The sequence below is a fragment of the Lontra canadensis genome, unplaced genomic scaffold (genome assembly GCF_010015895.1).
Source record: "Lontra canadensis isolate GAN:19392208 unplaced genomic scaffold, GSC_riverotter_1.0 scaffold161, whole genome shotgun sequence".
NCBI lineage: Eukaryota > Metazoa > Chordata > Mammalia > Carnivora > Mustelidae > Lontra > Lontra canadensis.
In genome coordinates, this window is record NW_022631155.1 from 1165578 (window position 1) to 1189899 (window position 24322).

Sequence of the window (24322 nt, forward strand, 5' to 3'; positions counted from 1 at the left end):
TCCGCTTCAGGAGCACGACAGCTGTGTAGCTACTTGGAGCAGGCTTTCTTGTCCCTTGCCAATCTCCCTTCTCCAATGCGTTCCACGGTGACTAACTTCCACTACCGACAACATGACATTTTCCAGCCTCTCTCCATCCTGGGCTCTAGCTTCTGGATATACTCCAGTCTGTCAATCCATGGTACCCCACATAAGTCCAATATGCTACCACATGCAGGGCTGTACTACCCACACTCATTGCTGCTTATTCTGGCTATTGTAAACAAAAGTTACATTTAAAGTTTAGTTATGACTTTATTCAAAGCAGAAGAGAAACTTGTCAATGGGAAAGGGGAACCACAGCTTTTTGGCAAATACAGACATAAATAAAGAGAACATGGATTGCTACAGAAATGTGTTTTAAATTGTTCAAAACATTTTCACAGCAGTCCAGAAATCCCCACAAGGCAAGCAGACCATTTCGAGGTCAAGAAACTGAGGCTCAGGGATGTGGCAAGGTCAAGGCTGGGGCCAAATTCAAACAACTATCTTCTAGCCCTCAGTTCTTTTGATTATAAAAGAGGGAGGGACTCAAAAAAAAAAAAAGAGGGAGGGACTCATTTTAGGCTTTGTAATTAATGTACACAATTCCACATAACAGACCATAAATTCATTATCTTGCCTGCCAATCCTGATTTTAATAATCCTGCTATTATAAAAGATGATTGTCCAAATCTGTGATTATGTACACAAATTTGCAGATTGAAGAGCAACAGAGTAGTAAATCCAACTGCACTGATTTGACCTCGAACCTTACACTGGTGCTGACATTTGAAGGTTGGATACAACTAGCATTCTGAAAGGCATGTTTCTAAACTAAAACAAAACAAAACAAAACAAAAAAACCTCCATTGGAGAAACCTAGCTTGTGGTGGGGATGTGTTGGTATGGTAGCCAGGAAAGTCATCTTCCCAAGATGGTTAGCATCCCCTCCCAGGTGATAAGGAATACAGCTCTTAAAAATACTGCCTTCTCTTAGTAGATAAGCTGCCTATTTGGCCCAAACTTTCTCTCAAACCCAAACTGTCTTCACATTTTTCACATTAAGAGGAGAACAGAGATTTTGTCTTTCTTAACCTCCCACCTCCCTGTTTGTTAGGGTCCACATCTGAAAATGCAGTATGACAGAAAGAGTGATAATAATAGGATGTTTTCTACAAAGTAAACTTGAACACAAGAGTGGAAATTCAGGGCTTTACAGTGGTGGTCCAGACAAATATGCAGAGCAAGACTCCCAGAGGTACCTCATCACTGATGCCAGCAGCCACACTGGAGGGTGAGCTGGCCTCCTGCTCAGCCTGGTCCGCCTGGTCCTCCTGCTCCACTCGGTCCAGCTGTTTGTCCTCCTCCACCTGGTCCAGCTGCCACTCCTGCTCCAGCTCCTCCATCTGCTCCACCTCTTCCTCTTCATCTACTTGTCCCACCTCATCCACCTCATCCATCTGCTCCATCTGGTCTACCTCTTCCAGCTCGTCCACCACTTGTACCTCATCTACATCAGAAACCTGTTCCACCACCGGCTGGAATTCAAAGCTTTGCGAAGATGATGCAACTGAAGAAGAAAGCCCAGTGGAACGCGTGACCAAGAAAGCAGAAGTACCAACATTATCAACAAGATTTACAGATTTCTCTTTATTGCCTTTATAAGTCATAAAAACAGGAGAGTCCAGCGTTGTTCCATGTTAAGGATTAGATGTGCCAGGTACCAAAAGTAATTCAGAACATTCCTTAAAAATGTGTTCATATTTGAAAATAAAGAAAAAGGGAGTGTCTCACTTTACCTCCACCCACCCAAGTGTAAATGGGTAAGTACCCAAACCATTCGTGTTGAGTGTTTTTCATCATAAAATTCTTCTGGCCATGCTTCTGGAAATTTGGTACCTTCCAACTGATAATACCAAATCAAGCATAATCATAAATCACTTCCCAAAATGTACGTTCCCCAGAATGTGGGGATCTCTGGAGTGCTCTGGAAGTGCTGGTGGAGGTGTGGAGAAATGACTCTCCTTCAAAAAAGCAAGCTGGACAACATTATTTGAAGAATACAAAAGGGCAGAGTTATTTTGGAAAATAGTTTGGCAGTTTCTTTCACACACGCTTCCCATATGACCCAGTTGTCCAGCTCCCAGGAATTTAACCAAGTCAATTAAATGTTTGTATCCACACCAAAAAACCTCTATGCAAATGGTTATAGTAGCTTTATATATAGTCACTGAAAAACATGGAAACAACCCAGGTGTCCTTCTGCAGATGAGTGGATTTTTAAACAAATAACTGTGGTACATGCACAAGGTACAGTATTACTGAGCAAGGAAAGAGGAATGAACCACTGATTCATGCAACATGGATGACTCTTGAACACATTTCATTAACAAAGCCAGACCAAAAAAGGTGAGAGACTGCATGATTCTGTTATTTACATGACATTCTGGAAAAAGGAAACCAGAGACCAAATACAGACCAACGGTTGCCAGAGAATGAGGGACGGAGCTGGAGTTCAAAGACAACACAAAGGAATCTGGGGATGGCAGAACTGTTCTGTCTGGTACTGTGGTGGCAGATACAGGACTCCTTGCCTTTGTCAAGCCCACAGAACCATACATCCCAAGGAGTGAACTTTACTGTGTGCAAATTCAAAACTAAATTTTTTCTTACACGTTTCAGAAATCACAATCATGGGTTCATGGACTCCCCCCCCAATCAATTGTTTTGAAAAGATTTTTTTAAACAAAATTTGAGATTGGCAGCCATAATGTAAGAGTTGTTAGCTAGCTATTAAAAAATAGAGGTATTAGTTAGTTAGCTATCAGTTTAGTTAGATATTAGGTTAGTTATTAGTTAGCTATTAGGTTAGCTAGCTATTTAAAAATTAGTTCTATATATGAAGATTCCACAATGCAAAGACTCCATACTAGGGTCAGCAAATTAGAGGACAGGATCTGCATTAAGCATCCGGCACCACATCAAGTTTTGTATTTTTATACAATTATATTTATGAAATGTCTTTAATAGTGAAACTTACATAATAAGTATCACTGTTTCTAAGAGTCTATCCTTTTTGTCCTATACTAAAAATTCTTCTTATAGTATGTTTTAAAAAAAAAAAAAACAAGAGGTTTCCCTCTCCCCCCGGGGGGGGGGGGAGTCATTTTGGTCTTGCCCATTTTACATTCTTACAGTGATATCAAGGAGACCAAAAGTACTAAGAAGGCATATCACATTTGGAAAATGATTGACTCTACCTTCCTAAATATCAACAAGACAAATAACTATTCCTTCTTTTTCTCTAAAAAATAAAGTTCTGGGGCACCTGGGTGGCTCAGTGGGTTAAGCCTCTTCCTTCGGCTCAGGTCGTGATCCTAGGGTCCTGGGATCGAGCCCCGCATCAGACTCCCTGCTCAGCAAGGAGCCTGCTTCCCCCCACGCTGCCTGCCTCTCTGCCTACTTGTGATCTCTCTCAGTCAAATAAATAAATAAAAATCTTTAAAAATATATAAAAATTAAAAAAAAAACAAGGGGTTTCTTTGGACTGTAACCACTGCAGCATAGCAGTGAAGATTAAATAAGGACAAAGAGATGAGATGCTACTCCTCTAAGGGCTGAGCGCTAGCACCAATCTTTAGAAGATTAAATGTTAATGGGACAGAATAATACCATTCCCAAGCACTTGAACCATTGATGAGATATTCACTTTCATCACTCTCAAATCATCATCTCAAAAAAACTTACAGAAGATGAAATTAGTTCAGTCTTGTGATTTTTGCATCATTATGAACAGAACATTTTCATCCTCTGAAAAAAACAAGAACTACCCTATGGGCCACAGTTTTTCTTCTGATAATCCCTATCCACACATCCAAATGTACCTACCTGGTGATGCCAGTATGCTTTCCAGGGACGATGTGCTGGAATCATAAGATGTATCAGATTCTATCCTAATTACATGATCAGACTCTTGGGGGCCATACTGCTCAACTGTTCCAATACCAACTTGATCCTGGGAATTTCCAAATGAGGAGAAAATGACATTTCAATTTGGAGACAGATACATAAACAACAGGAAACACAGGCAGAACACAAACCATCATGAAACATGTCCTTGAAAAATATTGCTGGAAGGGAATAAGCAGTGATTATAGGTGCCACATGCTATACTCTGACAAAACTGAGAAAATAAACACAGTACAGATGCGCTAAAAGCACAAGCCTAAGAAAACTGTGTGTCACCAAAGGCTGTGGCAGAAGAAGAGAAAAGGAAAAAAAAAAAGGAAAAGAAAAGAAAAGAAGAAGAGAAAAGAAAAAAAAAAACAAAAACCACCTTTCCCAGGTGTTGGTAGGATGCTAACCTGGCCATGGGCGAAGGGCACTGCCACCAGAGGGCCTGCCAGATGGAGGCTGCTGGACAGCTGCTTCACGTCTTCAATGGAGGTTGAAGTCAGAAGTATTATTTTTTTTAGATTTTTATTTGTTTATTTCACAGACAGATAACAAGTAGGCAGAGAGAGAGAGAGAGAGAGGAGGAGGCAGGCTCCCTGCTGAGTAGAGAGCCCGATGCGGGACTCGATCTCCAGGACCCTGGGATCATGACCTGAGCCGAAGGCAGAGGCTTTAACCACTGAGCCATCCAGGCGCCCCAGAAGTCAGAAGTATTATTACCAAAAACCATCTTTACTATAGCTGCACAGAGATGGAAATGGCCCTGGAGAGCTTCTAGTGCAACCTCCCCCTTTGATAGTGTCAAAGAGGACAACGTCACACAGCAGGGCAGCAGCAGAGAGACAGAGAGAGTCCAAGGACTTCAAACCCAGTGCTCTCTTCCCTAACCCTGGTGCCTCAATTGAAGCCATTTGCTGCTTTAAATTGTACACATCATATTCTGAGTTTAGTGATCCCCTTCCACTTCCTTAACAACTAGATCCTTTTTGAACAGTCTGCAGCTCACTGCTCATATGAAATACAAGTACCTGGTTTAGCACAGGAATCTTTTACATTTCTGCTGAAAATTTTAGTGCCTCGGCTGTGTTTTGTTTTATTTTGTTTTTTTTTCCAGCCTGGATTAAGACATAGACTCATGCCAATTTTTCTACAAGGAACCTGTTTGTTGGAACATACTGGCCCAGATCAAATCCCAGCATTTGAACTTCAGGACACTGCGCAACCTCCCCATTCAAGCTCACTATGTTTTGTACTCCTTAAAAGAAGTGATATGTTGCTGGGGATATAACAATCTTTTCATTTTTGAGACAGAAATTCTGGTGAGATGGTATTCAATAAGATTCAATAAGATGGGATATGACCTTTTTTCCCAGTCTTTTCCCTTCTGCTTTTTATCATAGTCCTATATCAATTTAGTCTTTAGTTCCTTGCTTCTTGGATGTTTCAATAGAAATGTGTATACTCAGGTATTGATTAAGATGTCCATTTTTTGTGTGTTCATATTGTTTTATTTAGCCTATCAACATAAATTAACTAAGCTTAAGTAAACTTAAAATGACAAAATCATGTGTACCAGTGGTAATTGGCCTGGGGTGGGGAGAGGGGGGGAACAAAGCAAAGAAACTATTTCAGGAAAAAAAAAAAAGATACCAGTGAAGGGGAGCAGATTTGCCACCTAGAAACTTGCTGTGGCAACTGCAGGACTCGTCTAATTGTTTCCCATGTCTTAGGAGTCCCTGTCCTTTGTTGCCTAATGACTGACCATTTTCGTGAAAACTATTATTTCATACATTTTTGTCACGGGGGCAGGAAAGTTAAATCTGGTCCTTAGTCATGCCATCTTGATTAGAAGCAGAAGTTTCTCAATTCCGTGAAATATCAGACAGTTACTGGAATGATTAAAATTGCCAGACTGAGACTGAATGGGAATAAGCAAAAATAAATAGCAATTGTGCCATAGTGGTGGGATTATGAGTTTCTTTAAAAAAATTCCATTACATGTTATAATTACTTAGGTTTTATAAGTTTATGAAGTGAGAATTTTTAAGGCCAACTTTCCCCAAGACACATTAAATAGAAGGATTCTGGGTGTTCACACATTACACACTGCAGATCCTAGGTGAGTATTTGTGGACTGATGAAGTCAGGCTGTCAGCAGCATAGACACTGGAATGATACCCAGAGTTCTATGGATGTCTTGGCCTCTTTTCCTAGAATAACAGCAATTAGTTTGTGTGTAAACAGAGCACTACTCTGTTTAAATTAGCTTTTTTCTACCTAATTTCAGCCATTTCATTCTTTCTTGAACAGAATGTTAGCAGATGTGCTGTCCTCAGAAAGTTTCATCTACATACAAGTAGCTTATTACCCTTTAAGTTTCTTCTGACTGGTCTAAGAATTAAATTAACATTAGACAGATTAATAGGAGAAAATCAAACATGGATACCTCCTGTATCATGGGAGAGATCCAGGAAAACTGACTCCCCAAGGTGGCCAAAGCCATCACCTTAAATACCATCTCCAGCTAAAGAAAAAAGAAGATGTTGAGACTGGAGAAGTCATTTATGGGAGGTGACCAGGAGACGCAGAATAATAAGGGTAAGATTGTTATGCAGATCTAAATCATTATCTTCTCCACTGAGGAGTTCCCAGATACCAAGAGCAAGACACACCCCCAACAAAGGGAGATTTTCCTTATAAATGTAAATGTCTCTTACAAAAGGTTAACTTCTACTCAGTCTTTGGAGCGTCTCCCGTGTTTGCACTTTCTTAAAAATATGCAGCTTAAAATAATCTTTATCCCAGAGACATATTTTGGGGTGGCAAATTCTGGTCCCCTACAATGAGCAATAGTTGGAAAATGCAATATAAAATCAGCACTTTGTATTTAAAAACATAGGTGTGTTTCCTATGTTAGAGAAGAGCTTAAACAGTAAAAATACCTGCTGTCTGCACAGTCCCAGAAACACACAAAGCTTTTCAGACAAAACCACATGCAGGCCTGAAAACCAAAGTGAAAATCCACCCACCCAGCCTATCTATACTGCTCTTGGGATCCCTTTACGTTACATTTGGAGCGTGCTATAAAAATGACACAGTGCTGTGACATACAATACTCATCGGTGCATCTAATATGTATGAGCGCCTACTATGTGTGGCAAACCTTGTTCAAGATATTTCAGGATAGGCTGATGAACAGGACAGCCCCTGTTCTCACAGAATCTTCGTTCTATTGCAGGAATACAGAACATACACTGATAAATGAGGTTACATCCAGATGAGAGAGCCTGGCACATGACCACTCCCCTTTTCCTGACAGGAAACAGAGGCTCTCCACTGGCAAATGACTTTCCTCAGGTCACACTGGTAAATGACCAAATTAGGAATTGACCCTTATATTTTGAAGTCTGAGGCCATCTTTCTCTCTGAAGCACCACCACCACAGCAGCTGTGTAACAGGCACCCAGGGCTTGGCAGGTAAGGTGGAGCACCATCCCTGGGGACAGTTTTCTGGGAGGCTTTTTCTGTTCTGTGCCTTTTTTTCTTGCAGTTTGATCCTTTCTCCCAGACTAGAATTTCAGATCACTGAACGCAGATCCAGGTTTCATATTTCTATTAATATGCATCCCTCTAAGATTTTCTCTAGTGACATCCAGTAAATAGATAAATGGATGAAACATTCAGTGGCTTAGGAAAATGATGGGTGGCAATCTAGACCATTTGGGGCCTGGGTTCTGACCATGAAGGGATAATGCCTGCTCATGAGTCTACCCCACATGTGGCTACTGCAGCAGGCACGTCAGTAAACTTCTTCCTTTTTGAAATGTATTCACAGGTCAAAAAGACCTTGAAAAATGGCATAGAGCTTAGCTTAATTTAAAAAAAAATACTACAGGGACCATACCAAGTGTTGGGGGCCAAGAACAGGTGTCCCCAAGGTGGGCCACTTTGGCATGAAGTTTATTTTGAGTTAAAAAAGCAATCAAAACTCAGCAGACTCAGGAAAAACTCTACCTGCCAGACAACTGCCTAAAATAATTTAGGTAGAGGCCCTGCTCCATGAAGAAAGTTATCACCATGCACCATTATACCGTGAACTAGGAATGGTGGACAGGGAGGAACCTAGCAGTGCCTGTCTGATCAAAGTCCTCTCTGTGTGCCATTGTTTCTGAGGGGCCCATCAAACCATTTGTTTACCAGACATTTAGTCTTTGTCATTCTTCCTGAGCACTGCAATCCTTCCCTTTGAAATCCCAGACCCCCTACCCCCTTTTCCTTAGTTTAGAATGACATATATACCTCATGCTGCATGACTTCTTTGAAATGTCCATGCCTGTGTAGGTTCCCTCCATGTACACTATTAAATTTGATTCTCTCCCGTTAACGTAGCTCTATTTTCAACTTTTTGAGGAACCTTCACACTGTTTTCCAAAGTGGCTGCACCAACTTGCATTCCCACCAATGGTGTTAGAGGATTGTCTCACGTCTATTTGATCCTTAGTCTGGTTAGAGGGGCTTGAAGGGGACAGGATATTCTTGCTCCCCAATGCGAGCACTGTAGTTGCTGGTTCCCAATAAGAAATGGCTACGAAGGGGCACCTGGGTGGCTTGGTGGGTTAAGCGTCTGTCTTCAGCTCAAGTCATGATCCCAGGATCCTGGAATCGAGGCCCATGTCAGGCTCCCTGCTCAGTGGGTGAGAAACCTGCTTCTCCCTTTCCCACTTCCCTTGCTTGTGTTCCCTCCCCTCCCTGTCTCTCTGCCTGTCAAATCAATAAAATCTTTAAAAAAAAAAAAAGAAATGGCTACAAAATGGCAGCTGTGGAATCCCACTCAAGTGCTATGCCCACATGGGATACTTCTCAAAATGAAAACTTTTTTCTATTGGGAACACACAGTAACTAAGGAGTCAATACTACAGGGAGAAGGATCCATCCATTTACCCTATGACTCTCTTATGCTCTTACGAACATACCTCTGAGGCAGCAGCAGCAGCAGCAGATTCAGCACAAAGCAATTCCATTCTAGAACTTCTCTTTTGGCCCTGGCTTCTGTAAAGAGATGAACAGAGAAATGGTAAGCACATCTCACTTGCCATTTAAATCTAAATTTTCTATTGTACGGTAAAAATAAGGTTCAAATAAGAACAAAAATCTGAGGGATGCCTGGGTAGCCCAGTTGGTTAAGAGTCTGCTCAAATCATGATCCAGGGTCGTGGGATTGAGCGCCACATTGTCGGGCTCTGCTTCTCCCTCTACTCCCAGATTACACTCTCTGTTGCCATCTCTCTCTCTCCCAAATAAATAAATAAAATCTTAAAAAAAAAGAACAAATATTTATTTTTCTTAATACATCATATCAATCTTTGAGGTGCTACTATTCCTACAGGGAAAGTTGTTCTGCAGCATATCTATAAAATAAATCATCTGGACCCTCATTAGAATGAAGTTTGCTACAGGTCTCAATGCCTTTGGTTAACAAGGCTGAGCAAAGCAAGCTTAAAAAAAAAAAAAGGCAAGGCGTATGAGTGAATCTTCTTAATCTTTAAACCAACTGCAATTACCAAAAAATGCCTTCAGGCCAAATTTAATTTTGTCTCCTGTAATTAGAGAAACTCTCTATTCTTTGGCTCATTAACAATTCATTTCTATCAAAATTAGAATTTCGATGCCCAAGGTGAAAATGCAGCTTCCTGGCACTGGAGTCTAAGTACTAGTTTATTTTTCACCAAATGAGTGGAAGGTAAGAGAGAACTGGGGGAAAGTTGGGGAGAGTGAGAGAATATGAATGAATGAGAATCTTGGTTTTAATACTGAATCTAATTTTTAAGACTTAAAAATTTCCCAAAGATCTGTTATGGAAATGTATTTTGTTTCCAAGAGTCACTCACGCAGTCACTCAAGACTAAAACCGCAAAGTCATCTTTGACTCTTCACTCTTTCTCTACTCACTTCTGTATGAGTTTATTACTAACTTCCTGTCCAACTTATCTACTTGGTGAATTTCTTGAAGGCAGTGCACATGCGCTAAACCTCTTGTATCCCCAGCACCTAGCACAATGGAGCACATACTAGGTGTTCCATGAATATTTGCTAACTGAATAAAGGAATAAACAATCTGACCAGCCAGCTCAATGGAAATATTTGCACATTCTTCCCTCACCCCAGGTCAGCTTGGCTTGACACAATTATTTTCAAGAACAAACTGAGGCTTCTATCTGTTCCTTAAAAGCACTTAAATGTCACTATATTGGCTTCTAAACAGCAAATATCTTTATACCTGAGATAACAGCATGTGAATGAATGTATTACTGCACTGTCCAATACAGCAGCCATTCACCGCATGTGGCTAAATTAAAACCAAAATTAAAGAAAATTTAAAATTTATTTCTTCTGTCATGACACCCACATTTCAAGTGTGCAGTAGCTACATGCATCTCCCAGCTATGGTATTAGAGCATATTAAAGAGCATTACTGTTGGGACACCTGGTTGGCTCAGTTGGTTAATCACCTGCCTTCATCTCAGGTCATGATCCCAGGGTCTTGGGATCGAGCCCCACATCAAGCCCTGCATTGGACTCCTGGATCAGCCAAGAGCCCTTCTCCCTCTCCTTCTGCTCCTTCCACTTGCTCATACTCTCTCACACACTTCCTCTCTCTCAAATAAATAACGTATCTTAAAAAAAAAATAAAGAGCATCATTGTCACCACAAAAGGTTCTATGGACAGTGCTGTATCAAAGGATGCAGTGAGTTTTACTGGACAAGACACTGACTTTGACAATAAAACACCATGAGGTAATGATCTTTTGCTTTAAATCTACTGCTTAGATATCAAGAATGTAATTGTTTTCCAGATTCTTCCATGAATTTATATTTCATGCTTCTTTATACATCACTATAGATGGCATATTTGTGACTTGTAATCAGAGTATAAAATTAACAAACAAGCACATACATTGCAAAAAAAAAAGTATTAAAGAGAATTTCATACCTAACTAGTCTGTACATGTAAATGATGAATTCAGGCTCAGGACAGGAGATGTAATGGAGGGTTTGCAACCATAAAACACTGCTGCCCTTTGGTTAGGAGCAGACAGAAACAGAACTTTCCTTTACTAAATCTCATCAGTTAATTTTCAAAAAGAAAGGAAATGACCAAAGAACACTTTGCTAGCTATATTTACATGGAAATAACACCTTCTAATTTTACAAAGAAAAGTACCTGTCTCATTATGTAAAACCTCAAAATGTTACTCTTAAATTGAGCCCTTAATGTTTCTTACTCTCTCTATTTTACATCTTTCCTGAGGTTTGATATTCACTGGTAAAGCACTCAAAGCTGCTGAATTACTTTAATGAAAGTTTATTCTTGGCTCAAAAAACACCATATACTTCTACTTGCTCTGTAGATGAAACTGTAAATATGAAAAAGATGTTCAATGAATACTGCCTTTTCATACATCAATACAGTATAAACGAAGGTGTTGTTTTAACAGTTGTGGCAGTAAATACAATCTTAAATGTCTCTCCATGTTTAATTTAACAGCTGAGATGATCTTCTCTGAAGTGATGGCAGAAAGGAAAGCCAGGTTTCCCTTCTTGGTCACAGGTTGTGACCAAAGTTTAAGAAACTAATTTTCGGGGCACCTGGGTGGCTCAGCGGGTTAAGCCTCTGCCTTCAGCTCAGGTCATATCTCAGGGTTCTGGGATCGAGCCCCACATCGGGCTCTCTGCTCGGCAGAGAGCCTGTTTCCCCCTCTCTCTCTGCCTGCCTCTCTGCCTGCTTGTGATCTCTCTGTCAAATAAATAAATAAAATCTTTAAAAAAAAAAGAAACTAATTTTCAAGATTACTCTAACCAAAGTTAGGCGATAGGCTTACAGGAGAAACCCACTACAAACTCCCTCTGTGAAATGGGAAATCTTAGGTCAAGGTGCAAGCATCCACTTTTCCTCCAGGCCCAACTGCATTTCAGCCATCTTTGACAAGTGGATTAGTACTAGTATCATCTCCAGAGCCTACCTCTCCCCAAGTAACTACTCTCTTAAGTGGTCCCCTAGTGATAATGCCTGAAACAGCCTCCTATTTTTCCTTTTACCCCAATTTCACCATTGTGTCCAGCATTCCAGAGCTGCTAAAAGAAGGTGGGCAGAATTTGAGGTCACACAGACTTGGGCTCAAACATCAGCCCTGATACTACCTAGCTGTGAGCCTTAGAGCAAGTCCTTTAGCTTCCCTGAGCTCCAGCTTATGAATGTTTAAAGTGAAGTTCATAATATGTACCTTGTAACATGCTTGTAAAGATGAAATAATGTTTGGACAAAGTGCTTTGTAATCTGTGTAGTCCAACTTGATCACCTCAAATGCCCTCATTAGTCATTCTCCCTTTGATTGCTCCATTCCTCTAAGTTCTTCTCCACTTAAATATATGATTTGGAACTATAATTTGCTCTAAAATGGTTCTTTGTGATTTTAATTCTCTCTCCTAGAAAATGTGTTCTATACATTTTCTGCATATGCTACCATCGTTCTATTCCTTTAGAACCAACAAGCGGACTCTCCAGTGTTAAGATAAGCAGACTGGGGATCAAGAAGTGCTATTACTGTAGATCACCTAGACGGTTACTCCTTTGGGCAAGGGTTGGGGGAGGAAGAGGGGTATTGTGTAGCTACATGGCTGTGTGTACAACACACATTTGTAAAGAGCCCCTGGATCAATGTACAAAGTAACTACCCTGCTTTTTAAATGTTCCTTCTCTTTCACTATAACACCTTTTAGTAAATAAATTACTGTAGAATGTCATCTTAATAGACTTACATTATTTGAAGATGGAATTAGTTTATTTGGGGGAAACTTACTGAAAGGCAGATAGGCAAAGGGGATAATTTTGATCAGTTCAAGAAATCAGTAATTTGGAGTGAGTACCCCATCACCACCCTCAGTTCTATGACAACTGCTAACTAACCTTATTGCATACCCATCACCAATCTCACCTCTGACTGGCAGGGGAGACACTATTTTTTACTGAGTTCCTACTATGTAGTAGGTATCTTATACATAGTGCCACTTTGGATCCTAAAATAACTCAATGACATATGTGCTATTATCATCCCCACTTTATAGATGACGAAGATAAGACTCCACAAGGTGAATAATATATAAGGTCATAATAAATGACAAAGTCTGAATAGAAACCCAGTCTGCCAACTCCTTATACCAGTGAGGGCAATAGTTACATCATCACCGTTAGAGTGGAAAGGAGCAATTTGCCATCCTGAAATATGCCTCATTGTCACAAGGATTATCTTGAGCTCATTATTCTTTTTTTCTTTTTTTAAGAATGTGAACAGCACCAGCTGCATTGCAGCCTTGATTTAATTTTGAGTAGGGAAAAGAAGAGAGATAAACTGGTAAGAGGTGCATAAAGGAAATGAAAACAAAACACCCCACATGTAGTGCCTACACACACACACACAGACCTGTCCTGGATTACACCAGTGGAGCTCTGAGCTCCAATATGCAAGGAATTCCAAGTTCTCAGGCTCTAGAAAAATCTGGGGGCCAACAACCCTCATTACACTGCTTCTACCAGCTCAGAAGAGAACATCATGAAATAAACCTGACTGCTTCTACCAGATGCAACAGAGGCAAAGAAGACCTTTTCCTTGCATTCACATAAGAATTTTAGTCTTTGAGCCCTTTTGTGCATAAACACACCATCCAACTGACCAGTTGCCACAGAATGGAGCTCTGTGGCCTTTTCTCCCCAGCCCAACATCTGACTGGATTGAATACATACCACAGACGTCAGCATCTCTCCCCACTTTAGAACCACATCCTTGGAGATTCTTCCATTAAGCATTCATGTAAACCCTTTCTTCTTCTTCTTTTTAAAATTTTATTTATTTATTTGACAGAGATCACAAGTAGGTAGAGAGGCAGGCAGAGAGAGAGACATCTGTGTTGAGGAGGAGGATGATTGCATGGGGTTTGATACTACACTGGATCATAGAGTGCGGGTTCCTTCTTATGTGTGTTGGTAGATAAATGTCATAGACTAATCCTGAATCCACATCAACAGCATGGAATCCAGCACAGGATCCATAGATCACTTTCAACCTCTGGCCTTCCTCAACAGTGAGATCCACCAGTAATGGCTTATGTACCAATTCTCCGAATGACTTAAAGCCCATAAATTTTTGACATAGCCTGGGTGCCCACACATAGACCCTCACAGAATTCTGCAATGACCAGAAATTTGATTCTTTCATATTTTACAACTTTATAGTGTACACGTACTTCCAAGTCCCCCATGGTTGTCCATCCTTGCTTCATCTCAACTTCTGGAACATTGTGAAGTATTTTATTTCTTAACCAAGACTGATAATAGACAACTAACTTATCCTTTTTGCCAGACATTGTCAGCAAGACATTCAAGCCTTCAAGGACATCCATCTGCTGAAATCATCTTCAGTTAATCAGAGGAACTATATTCCCTTGGCCACTTCTGTTGAGCAACATCAGGTCCCTCTCTGTACCCTTTAACAAATTCATTCCCCTTAAGGTGGCACACAGAATCTAAGGATTAAATCTCATTTTATATTTATGAATCTCTTTAGAGTCACTCTGTGGTCTAGTGTTCATGAGATTCACGTTGACTGCTGAGCCCTTCTTGGTAGGTCTTGCCCTATGGCTTCTGGTCCTTTTCCATCACAGGAAAATCCCACCACAGAAGTTACTGTTGTCCTGCTAGATGGAGAAATCTGTAGTAATCTGGGGTCTATAAAAGGTGTAAAGGAGGAGGAAGATTTGTGTTTCTGGAGAGTGTTACTAGCAGACTGAGGCTGATGGACAATAAAAGTGCCCTCCTTAGAAGAGGTCATGGCTGGTTCACTTTCTACATCATCATGGACAACCATGATTTTCACAGAATCTGTTTCACCATTGCTCAAATTCAGAGATGCTGCTGCTCTGGTGTCCTCAGGTCCAGAGGTAGGTTCCTCAGTCCCTTCTTGTTCTACATCATCTTCCTCATCTGTTGTCCCTGACTACTCACTGGATGAGTAGTCATCTGCCTCTTTGTGTGGGGGGTCACACATCTTCCACTGCTGGAAGCTCTACTGCCAATGTGGTCAAATCAACAGGCTTGAGAGGTCTAAAAACTTTCTTATCTTCATGTTTTTTTCACTGCATATACGAGGCACTGAGGTGAAAAGTCTTCAGATTTGGATGACTATCTCACTCTGAAACATTCCCCCGAGTCATTCTGAGACTCGGGATGGGGCACAGACTGGGATCCTGAGTTGCTGGACCCCCAAGGAATTGCCACTACCAGCCCTGGGCAACAGCTTCTCCACTCTCTCCCATAGCAGCCTGGGCTCAGTACTGCTTGGGAAAGATCTTGATGGACTGGAAGTTGTTCAAGATCATAGTCTCTTGCTAGCAAAGGGACAGCAAATCCCACCTCCCACTTTGAAAAAACATTTTAGCAATTGAATATGATAACACTTTTTTTTATTGTGTTCAGTTAGCCAACATATGTCATAAGTTTAGCAATTGAATATGATAACACTTTTTTTTATTGTGTTCAGTTAGCCAACATATGCCATAAGTTTTGTTGTAGTGTTCAACGATTCATTAGTTGCATATAACACCCAATGCTCATCTCTACATGTGCCCTCCTTAAATACCCATCACCCTGTCACCCCCACCCCACCACCCTCCTTTCTGTAACCCTCAGTTTGTTTCCTGGAGTAGAGAGTCTCATGGTTTGTCTCCCTCTCTGCTTTCTTCCCATTCAGTTTCCCCTCCCTTCCCCTACAGTCCTCCGCTCTATTCCTTATGTTCCACATATGAGTGAAGCCCTATGATAATTGTCTTTCTCTGCTTGATTTATTTCACTTAGCATATTCCCCTCCAGTTCCAACCTTGTCGAATGCAAATGGTGGGTATTCGTCCTTTCAGATGGCTGAGTAATACAGTGCTTCCAAAAATGTTTTTTGGGTTAAATTATTTTTAGTCTCAAAATTTTTTTCTTTCTTTTTTTATGGGAGGGGCAAAGTATGATATTTCAGATACTCTGAATGAAATTAGTGTGCTATTTGAATATCCAGTCTTCTCTTGTAGAGTAATTTATATTATTGACTATGCTATATTGAGGACCCTGGCAGTTTTTAAATGCACTTTCTGGCAAAAACAAAACAAAACAAAACATATATTTTCTGACCCAATACTCTGGGGCCAAAAAGGATAGAACAGGAAATGTTTGGGGTGTGTGTGTTTGTATGTGAGTGTGTGTGAGGGTTGGGAGGTAGGCAGAAAATGAAATAAGATGGCTTGGGAAATACTTGGTTCTTCTCTCAGATTCCTACTCTGAGCCCTTCACCCCTCATTGTTCCTTGGTCAAAGTGCCAAGAGAACTGGTGCTCCTAAGAGATGACTTAGGGTCTCTAAGCCAAATGTATCAATGGCATCTTCCCTAACCCTAACCCTGAGCTGCTATGTTACCAAACCTGTATCATACAGGAAGTTCAAATGTATGAGAATATGAAGATTTAAAACAAAATGTCGAGTTTCAAATGTTTAAAATATGGGGTCCCTTTTGAAATTATCTGGGAAGAGGGGCTCCTGGATGGCTCAGTCAGTGAAGCATCTGCCTTCAGCTCAGGTCATGATCCCAGGATCCTGAGATCAAGCCCCACGTTGGGGGCTTCCTCCTCAGCCAAGAGCCTGCTTCTCCCTCCCCCTCTGCATGCCATTCTGCCTATTTGTGCTCTCTTTCCATCTCTCTGTCAAATAAATAAATAAAATCCCTAAAAAAAATTATCTGGGAGGTAATTACTTTTATCACATAGCTAAGAAAACTCAGTCCTTGTTTTAGTGATAAATAAACAGAGTTGTTTCCAACCACTGCTGATACATAACTAAAAAGGAACAAAACTCAAATGCTCTGACCCTCATATATTTCAGTGTTTTACAAAGGATGGAGTCCAAATGGGAAAATTTCCATCAAAGGCTTACTCTATCCATTTCATAGAAAACAGCACTCTCTAAAGGGCCAGTCTGAACTTCTGTAATGTGCTTTCTTGGTTACACCAATTTTCCACAAACACATCAAAAGAGGAAAAATATCTAATACCACTCAGTGGTATTTCCTCACCAGAAGAGAAAAACAAGAAATGCACAATATTCATACCACTTAGGAGGTACATACAAATCATCAACATGGTAAAAGCCATACCTGATGTCCCCTGTACCTCAAAGGGCAAGAAACCTATAATAAGCACTGCCCTGCTGTCAAAGAATGAAAAGAAAGCAAACCCCATATAAACAAAAACCCTATTGCTATGAAATGTAGTCAATCATCAATAACCAAAAGAAAAAAATTTCAACATTTTATCATCTTGAAAAGAACACTGCTCTTCTGACCAGCATGAAAATATTAAGCAAACAAGAAGGAACCTTTAGAATCTGATTAGTGTTCTGTGGTCTGCCCCGTTTTCAAACATAGAAAAGGTGATATATAGTGTTGGTTAGTGAGCCCCTGGAACATGCCTAGACCTCAGCCTTGGTGCCAGCTGTTAACATTGCTAACATTCACAGGCAGACTGAATGTCAAAGCTACACAGTTCTCCATCATATATTTGTGGAAAATTCATTCCAGGAGAAATTCATAAATCAGACAGGAGACTATACTAAGACCAGCACTGTGTGGGAAGATATAAAGAGAGTTGGCTCTGTTCCCTCCAGCGAATAAGCCTGATAACGCCAAGCTTTGCAGCACGGCACAGGGTTCTATAAGGATGTATCTCCTACTCCAAGACAACAGTCTTTGAAGGACTGGAACTGACAGTTGAGATGCATTCTTATAATTCATCTGCTACTGTATATACTTGCATACTTCATTATTCTCATGTTTAGGTATATTATCAAATATTGCTTCCAGTTTGAAAAGGTTTGAAAACTGTTTTATGAATTTAAGTTCATCATTGTTTAGTCTAAGTTATTCCCTTAACAAAGCACTTCAAAAAAAAAAAAAAGGAAACACACGTAGTATTTTTAAACGGAAAAAAACACAGCTGGACCAACTTTTTTTAAATACAGTCAGTGGCTTCAGAGGGCCTGGCCTGGATACTTATGGTCATGGTAAGGTTTTATCAAACAGTGCCTGTTTTATTTGGCATTTCAATTTTCCTACTTTATAATCAACTGTCTTAATCATTTCTCAAAGGTGGCATTCTATTTGTTTCTTCTGTCACTTTCATAGGACTATTATTGAGACATTTGGGGAAAAAAACCTACAGAGGTCAAATTCCAGCATATTTTAAAAGAAAAACTTTTTTTTATATGTTTTCACTGCATATTAAAGCACTGATAACCCAAGTGTTGGCTGTGTAGATATGAGATATAACTTTAAGTTTGGCTTTTTCCGTTCTCCACATCAGCCCCATTAGTTTTTACTGGCAAGGTGGCACACAGCTACTCACATGTTTGTATCCTAGAAACCAGAAAGTGAGTTAATTTAATAAGACAAACTATTCTCTGTATGGAGGGAGGCACAAGTTGAATGCAGTTTGAATACTTCCTTCTCAGAGCTTTTGATTCTCTAACAGAAGAGATAAGACCATCTGTGTAATCTCAAGGCAAAGTGGAGTGTGCCAACAGGAAAGCAGGGAGGGGAGAGCTCTTCCAGCCCAGGCCCCAGGAACTTCTGACAGGAAATTCTGGAGGGGTGAAAAGGATCTGGACATAAAAACTATAGAAGAGAAGGACATTTTCATCAGTGCAGAAAACAGGACCAAAAGTACAGTGAAAGAGCTTAGACACATTTACATGGAATCGTGACTTTATTATAGTTACTTGTTTACTTGTCCCTGTGTACACTAGGCAATAAGTTTCATGAGGGCAGGCACAGTGTTGGGCACTGAGAACACAGAACTCACAGGTTTACAATTTCATGGCATTCAATGAACAAATAGAAGATAACTATATATTTATGAACTATAAAAAGTGTGACAAACAAAAAAGAGCAGGATACCATGGGAGAGAACCAAAAGTGGATCTAGAGAACCATGGGACAACACAGTGGAAGAATATTCCAGGTTGAAGACATAAGCATGTGCAAAGGTTCTGTGTTGGAAAAGAGCTGTGAGAATTCAAGGTGCAGATGGAGTATGACAGGAGGAAGTGTGCCACAAAATGAGGTTTGAGGAATAGGTAAGCATGACAGCATTATGACTTACCAATCAGACAAAGTGCTTTCTGATTTCATTGTAAGAACAAGGGGAAACCACTGAGAGCTTTTTAGCAGGAGAGGGACAAGATGATATTTTAGTAAATGGTTCTGGAACAATCAGACATCCATATGCCAAAAATTATGAACTTCAACCTAAACCTAAACCTCACACCTTATAAAAATATTAACTCAAAATGGATCATAGCTACAAACCTTAAACACAGAACTATTAATCTTCCAGGGAGAAAAACATAGAAAATCTGTGATCTGTGGTTTGGCAATAAATTCTTAGACATGGCCCCAAAAGAAAAAAAAAGAAGAAAAAATGGTAAAACTATCTTTCTTTAAAATTAAAAATTTTTTGTTTTGCAAAAGATACTGTTAAGAGAGTGAAAAAAGAAGCTACAAACTAGAGAACGTACTTACACATCAAATATCTGACAAAGGACTTGTATGTAGACTATACAAATATTTTCAAAACTCAATAGTAAGAAAGTAAGCAACATTGCTTTAAAAATAGACAAAGCATCTGAATATTCAAATGATAAAAAGCTGCTCAACATCTTTAGTCATTAGGGGAATGTGAATTAATACCATAATTTAATACCCTAGAGAAATGAAATGAAAATTTATGTCTACCAAAAACTTGTATACAAATGTTCATAGCACCTTTATTAATAATTGCCCCCAAAATGGCAACAACCCAGGTGTCCTTCAACAGGTGAATGAATAAGCTGTGGTACATCCATATACTGAAATGCAACTCAGCAATGAAGACTGCATACTGTAGGACTATAATTATAGAACATTCTCAAAAAGACAAAACTATTGGGATACAGAATAAATGAGCAGCTGACAGCGGTTGAGGGTGAGGTGAAGTAGGGATTACTATAAATGGACAGCACAAAGAGGATTTTTTGGGGTGGTAGAACTGTTCTTTATCTTGACTATGGTCATGGTTACACAAATCAATGCCTGTGTTAAAACCATAGAACTGTACACCAAGAAAAAAAATCAATTTTGCTGTATAATTTAATAAATTGTTTAACAATTTAAAAATGTAAATGTATGTCCACAAAAAGACCTATAAGAGAATGTTTCCTGCAACTCTATTTGTAGTAACCAAAAATTAGAAATAAATGTCCATCAAAGGAAAATGTCTGACAAATTGTGTCATATCCACAGACTAGTATTCTAGTCTGTGGATATGACACAATTTCATAGCTGAGGCAGAGAAAGAACAAAACAAACCTGGAATATCATTAGTGCCAGAAAGTAAGGAATGTTCCAAGGATGGTGAGAAGCGCTCAAAAGACACAAGAACCTGATTAAAGGGGCGACCATGGGTCGACTCTGGGACAATCTGAGCATTGAAATAAATAATAATGGAAAAATATTATAATATTATAATCCAGTGAATAAACAAATGGATAAATAAATAGTGCAGCAGAAGAGACAGAGAGAGAGAATAATGATAAATAATGATAAAGTAAATGCAGCAAAATTCCAATCATTGTGAGTACAAGTAGAGGAAGACACATACATATAGTTCCTGCCAGTATTCAAATAAAAGTTCAAAAATTAACAAAATAGTTTAACAGAGCTAAAGCAGAAGAATATTCTGGAATACAAAAAGATAGGGCAAAAAACATTAGGTTGAAAGAGACCCAGAGCATGTCCCACTTCCTCAGATCCTAATACCCAGCCTGATATCTTCATTACAGAAAGACGAATGAACACCAGCAAGAGAGAAGATATTACATTGTTAACAGTCTGAGCAGAATTAGCAGCTGTCAGTGTATTTGCCCAAAACTACTTTCCATAAAATAGGCTAATACTCGATAATTTGTTCCCAGTTTTTCCAAACTTTGATGATATTTATTAGACTCCTTTTCATTACTGTCTAAGCCCTCAGTGATTTTGGAGCTGCTTCAATGAGTTTTGAGTCTTACTTTGAGCTTTTCAAAAAATATTAACAATGAAATTACTCTTATCAATTGTAAATCTAATAAGACAGTCTAATGACTGTATGCTCTGAGATGATCAAAATAATATGTCATATAGCTAAAGATGGAATACGGGTAGGTTAGGATTCACATAAACACAATGAAACATAAAACCCAGAATCCTGAGCCTGCTCCCCCTTTTTCTTTCTTCTTCCTTCTCCTTCTTCATTTTTTTAATGGCTTCCCTGCTCAAGAACCAGGTCCTGTACATACTAACAGAATAATTTAAATGGAAACCAAGAGGCTGGCTCCAGATCTAACAACTACAGCTGCGTGGAAATGGACCCCAACTCCTTTCCTTATCTGTTAGCACCAGGAATCATCATGTGAGTGTCCCTCAGGCAGGTGTGAAAGCATGCAGTTATTAAAGTGGATATGACCTCCAAGCTGGGAATTCTGTCATGTTCAGACTTGGCCACAACTCTCCCCCACTGCCCCCCGCCCCACCCACAGACACAGCAAGGTGAGGTGGACACGTTGCAGAGAACAATCTGGGTGTTAACGGATATAGAAAGATCTCATAAGAATTTAAAATGTGCTGGATTTAAACAGAAAAAGAGAACAACCTTAAATTAATAGAAAAAGAAGAGTATTTAAGATATCACCAGAGACAGACTTCAGATCATAACCATAAGCCAAATTTACATGTAACCCTTTGCAATTAATAATGTCATTATAGCTCAGTTAAAGATTTAGTATAGATTTAAATTATAATTACTCTATTTTTGGAAATACTTCTTAATTGGTAATAACTTGGCTTTATATAGTATTTTACAAAGCAGATAGCTCTCATTTCCTTATCTTACTGGATTATGATGCACTTTCTGCAGTAATTATCTTTACTGTTTATAGATAAAGAACTTAAGAGTCAAGGAGACTTCTCCAAAATCACACAACTTGTAAATGGTCACGCTGAGAAGTAAAACCTGAATACTGTAGTTTAAAAATCCCAATCCTATGTTGTTTTAAGTAGTACTATGCCACAAGACCTCCACACTATAGGCCAAAGATGACGGCAGGCAGTGTAGAGTAGAATTAGCCAAGTAACTTGCACAGGGAGAGCAGGGAAACTTGACTAAAGGTTTAAGAGGCTGTGAAAAGGTCTCTGTGGAGAGCTGAGCTGGCCACCCTATTACATGACACCATTGGGAACTGCCAACATTGCACCATTTTTTAACTGATAAAAAATGTCAACTGCATATGGCAAAACCTAAATCAAATGTAACCTCCCCCAACAACCTTCCCTATCCCTCTTCATTGCTTAACATTTGCCCTTGGCCCTCCTCACCATCTTATCTACTCTGTTCTATTGATTTATGTTTTGTCTTTATCTTCCACTAGAATGTAAACTCTAGGCAGTTAAGGATTTTTGTTCACTGCTGTGTCCTCAGAGCCTAGAACAGAACTTCTCACAGAGCAGGTGCTAAATATGACTGAGGTTCACTGGGACTGGAATGATGAGATTGGCAAGCTAGCTCCTTAGTAGTAGAGAAACCAAATTTAACAGCCTGTGATACAAAGATACGCAGGGTCTTTTCCTGCTCAAGATGGGGTGGACACGAGGAATCAAGTCAGTATAGAATAGTACCAAGGCTCCATACAACAAAAGTGTGCTTATTAGAATCATCATACAACTTAATAAAATTCTCTTCCCACCTTTGTCAACTAAGTCCTCACTGACACAAGCTAAAAGGGGAATTAAGCAGGAACATTCTTTTTGGTGTAGCTGCTGACAAGTGGAGTCTCCCCAGGGACCAATTCCAGCACTATAGCAGTTTTTGAAGACTGCAAGCAAATATAAGAGCTACTAGAACCCTTGGAAATGCTTGACATTTGATTTTCTTGTGTTCTTTACTCTATCGAAGGGTGAGAAGATGCTATCTTCATCAACAGTGTTAGGGTTAATCATCGTAGTCTCCTATTAATTGTTCTCTCCTCTACATTTAAGGTGAAATTAAAGGAAAACAAAAAGATTTTCTCCCAATAACATCCCAATCAAGGACTTCTTAAAGACTCCTTGAGTTTTTTCCCTGGAATCCCATACTAGCCACAGCTTCTGAAACTCATGTCCTGACAGGAATGAGCCCAAGAAAATCTGGGTCCCAATTCCAGCTCTACTGTGGAACCAACTGTGTGAGTTTGGGCAAATTGCATATGCTCTATGACTGTGTTCCAACAGGTCTAAAATCTACCTTATAGATTTGTTTATAACTAAGTTAAGAAACATGAAATCCTATTGTGAAGGCTGAAGTACAGAATGCATTTGTACTGAGACAATGCTATGATGGGAATTTGGGCCTTACCTCTACGTACCACTGGCCAAACTGAATGAGTAGTTAGGTACATCCTTCTGACTCTAGCAGGACACAGATAGGAGAGGGCTACACAGTATTCCAGTTTTGGTCTGCCCCTCACTGACTTTAGAGTACTCATGACTTCTTTCTATCTTCAGTGGTCCAAGCAAACAAGACCTTCCACTCCAGTGCATATGTAGTTTTAATGGAAAATAACCCAACCCTTGAGTCCCTCCCCTGAAATGAAATGTTCCTTAGCCTCAAACCTGAAATATGCAAGGACAAGATATCTTCCATGGAAACAGACTCTTTCTTCTGAAGATCTCACATTCCCCTCATTGTGTTTCTTTCATAAGCACAAAGTTTTCAAGCCTCTTAGCAAGATGCTTCTTACCTTTCAAAGAACGTGTAGAATTACCAAGAAAAATTCCAGAAGCACTTTGGTCCCTATGGTCCCTATGACTTCTGTGCCTGATTACTTTTCTAACTATCCCTCTGTCTATAAAATGGAAGCCAGAATAGCAATGACTGCAAACTATGACCCTGACATGCCATCTCTTCTCCTTCTTATTATTTAAAAATATCCTGAGGACAAGGATCAAGTCTTTGACAAAAATAAGGCAACACTAGTTTGCACCAATTTATAACAATACTGCATTATGTTTGAGAGGTTTCACGTCATGGAATAGATTACCATTTTGATAGGATCAATTAATCAGTCAGTCCCTGAGTAGATGTTTGTTTTCTGCTTACTCAACGTGAGGCTCTGTGCCAGACAGGGACAAGACTGACAGCTCCTCCCTTACAGACAT

At 39.7% G+C, this 24322-nt stretch overlaps 1 protein-coding gene across 1 annotated transcript in view; it reads right to left on the reverse strand.

Moving 5' to 3' along the window:
* PASD1 (PAS domain containing repressor 1) overlaps positions 1-24322 on the reverse strand; it is a 53271-nt gene that overhangs the window by 5886 nt on the left and 23063 nt on the right. The window contains exons 9-11 of the mRNA XM_032845295.1: positions 8949-9024; positions 3910-4036; positions 1284-1591 (exon numbers count right to left, since the gene is read on the reverse strand). Of these exons, the coding sequence (XP_032701186.1) occupies positions 1284-1591; positions 3910-4036; positions 8949-9024 (511 nt within the window). The remainder of the gene's footprint in view (positions 1-1283; positions 1592-3909; positions 4037-8948; positions 9025-24322) is intronic.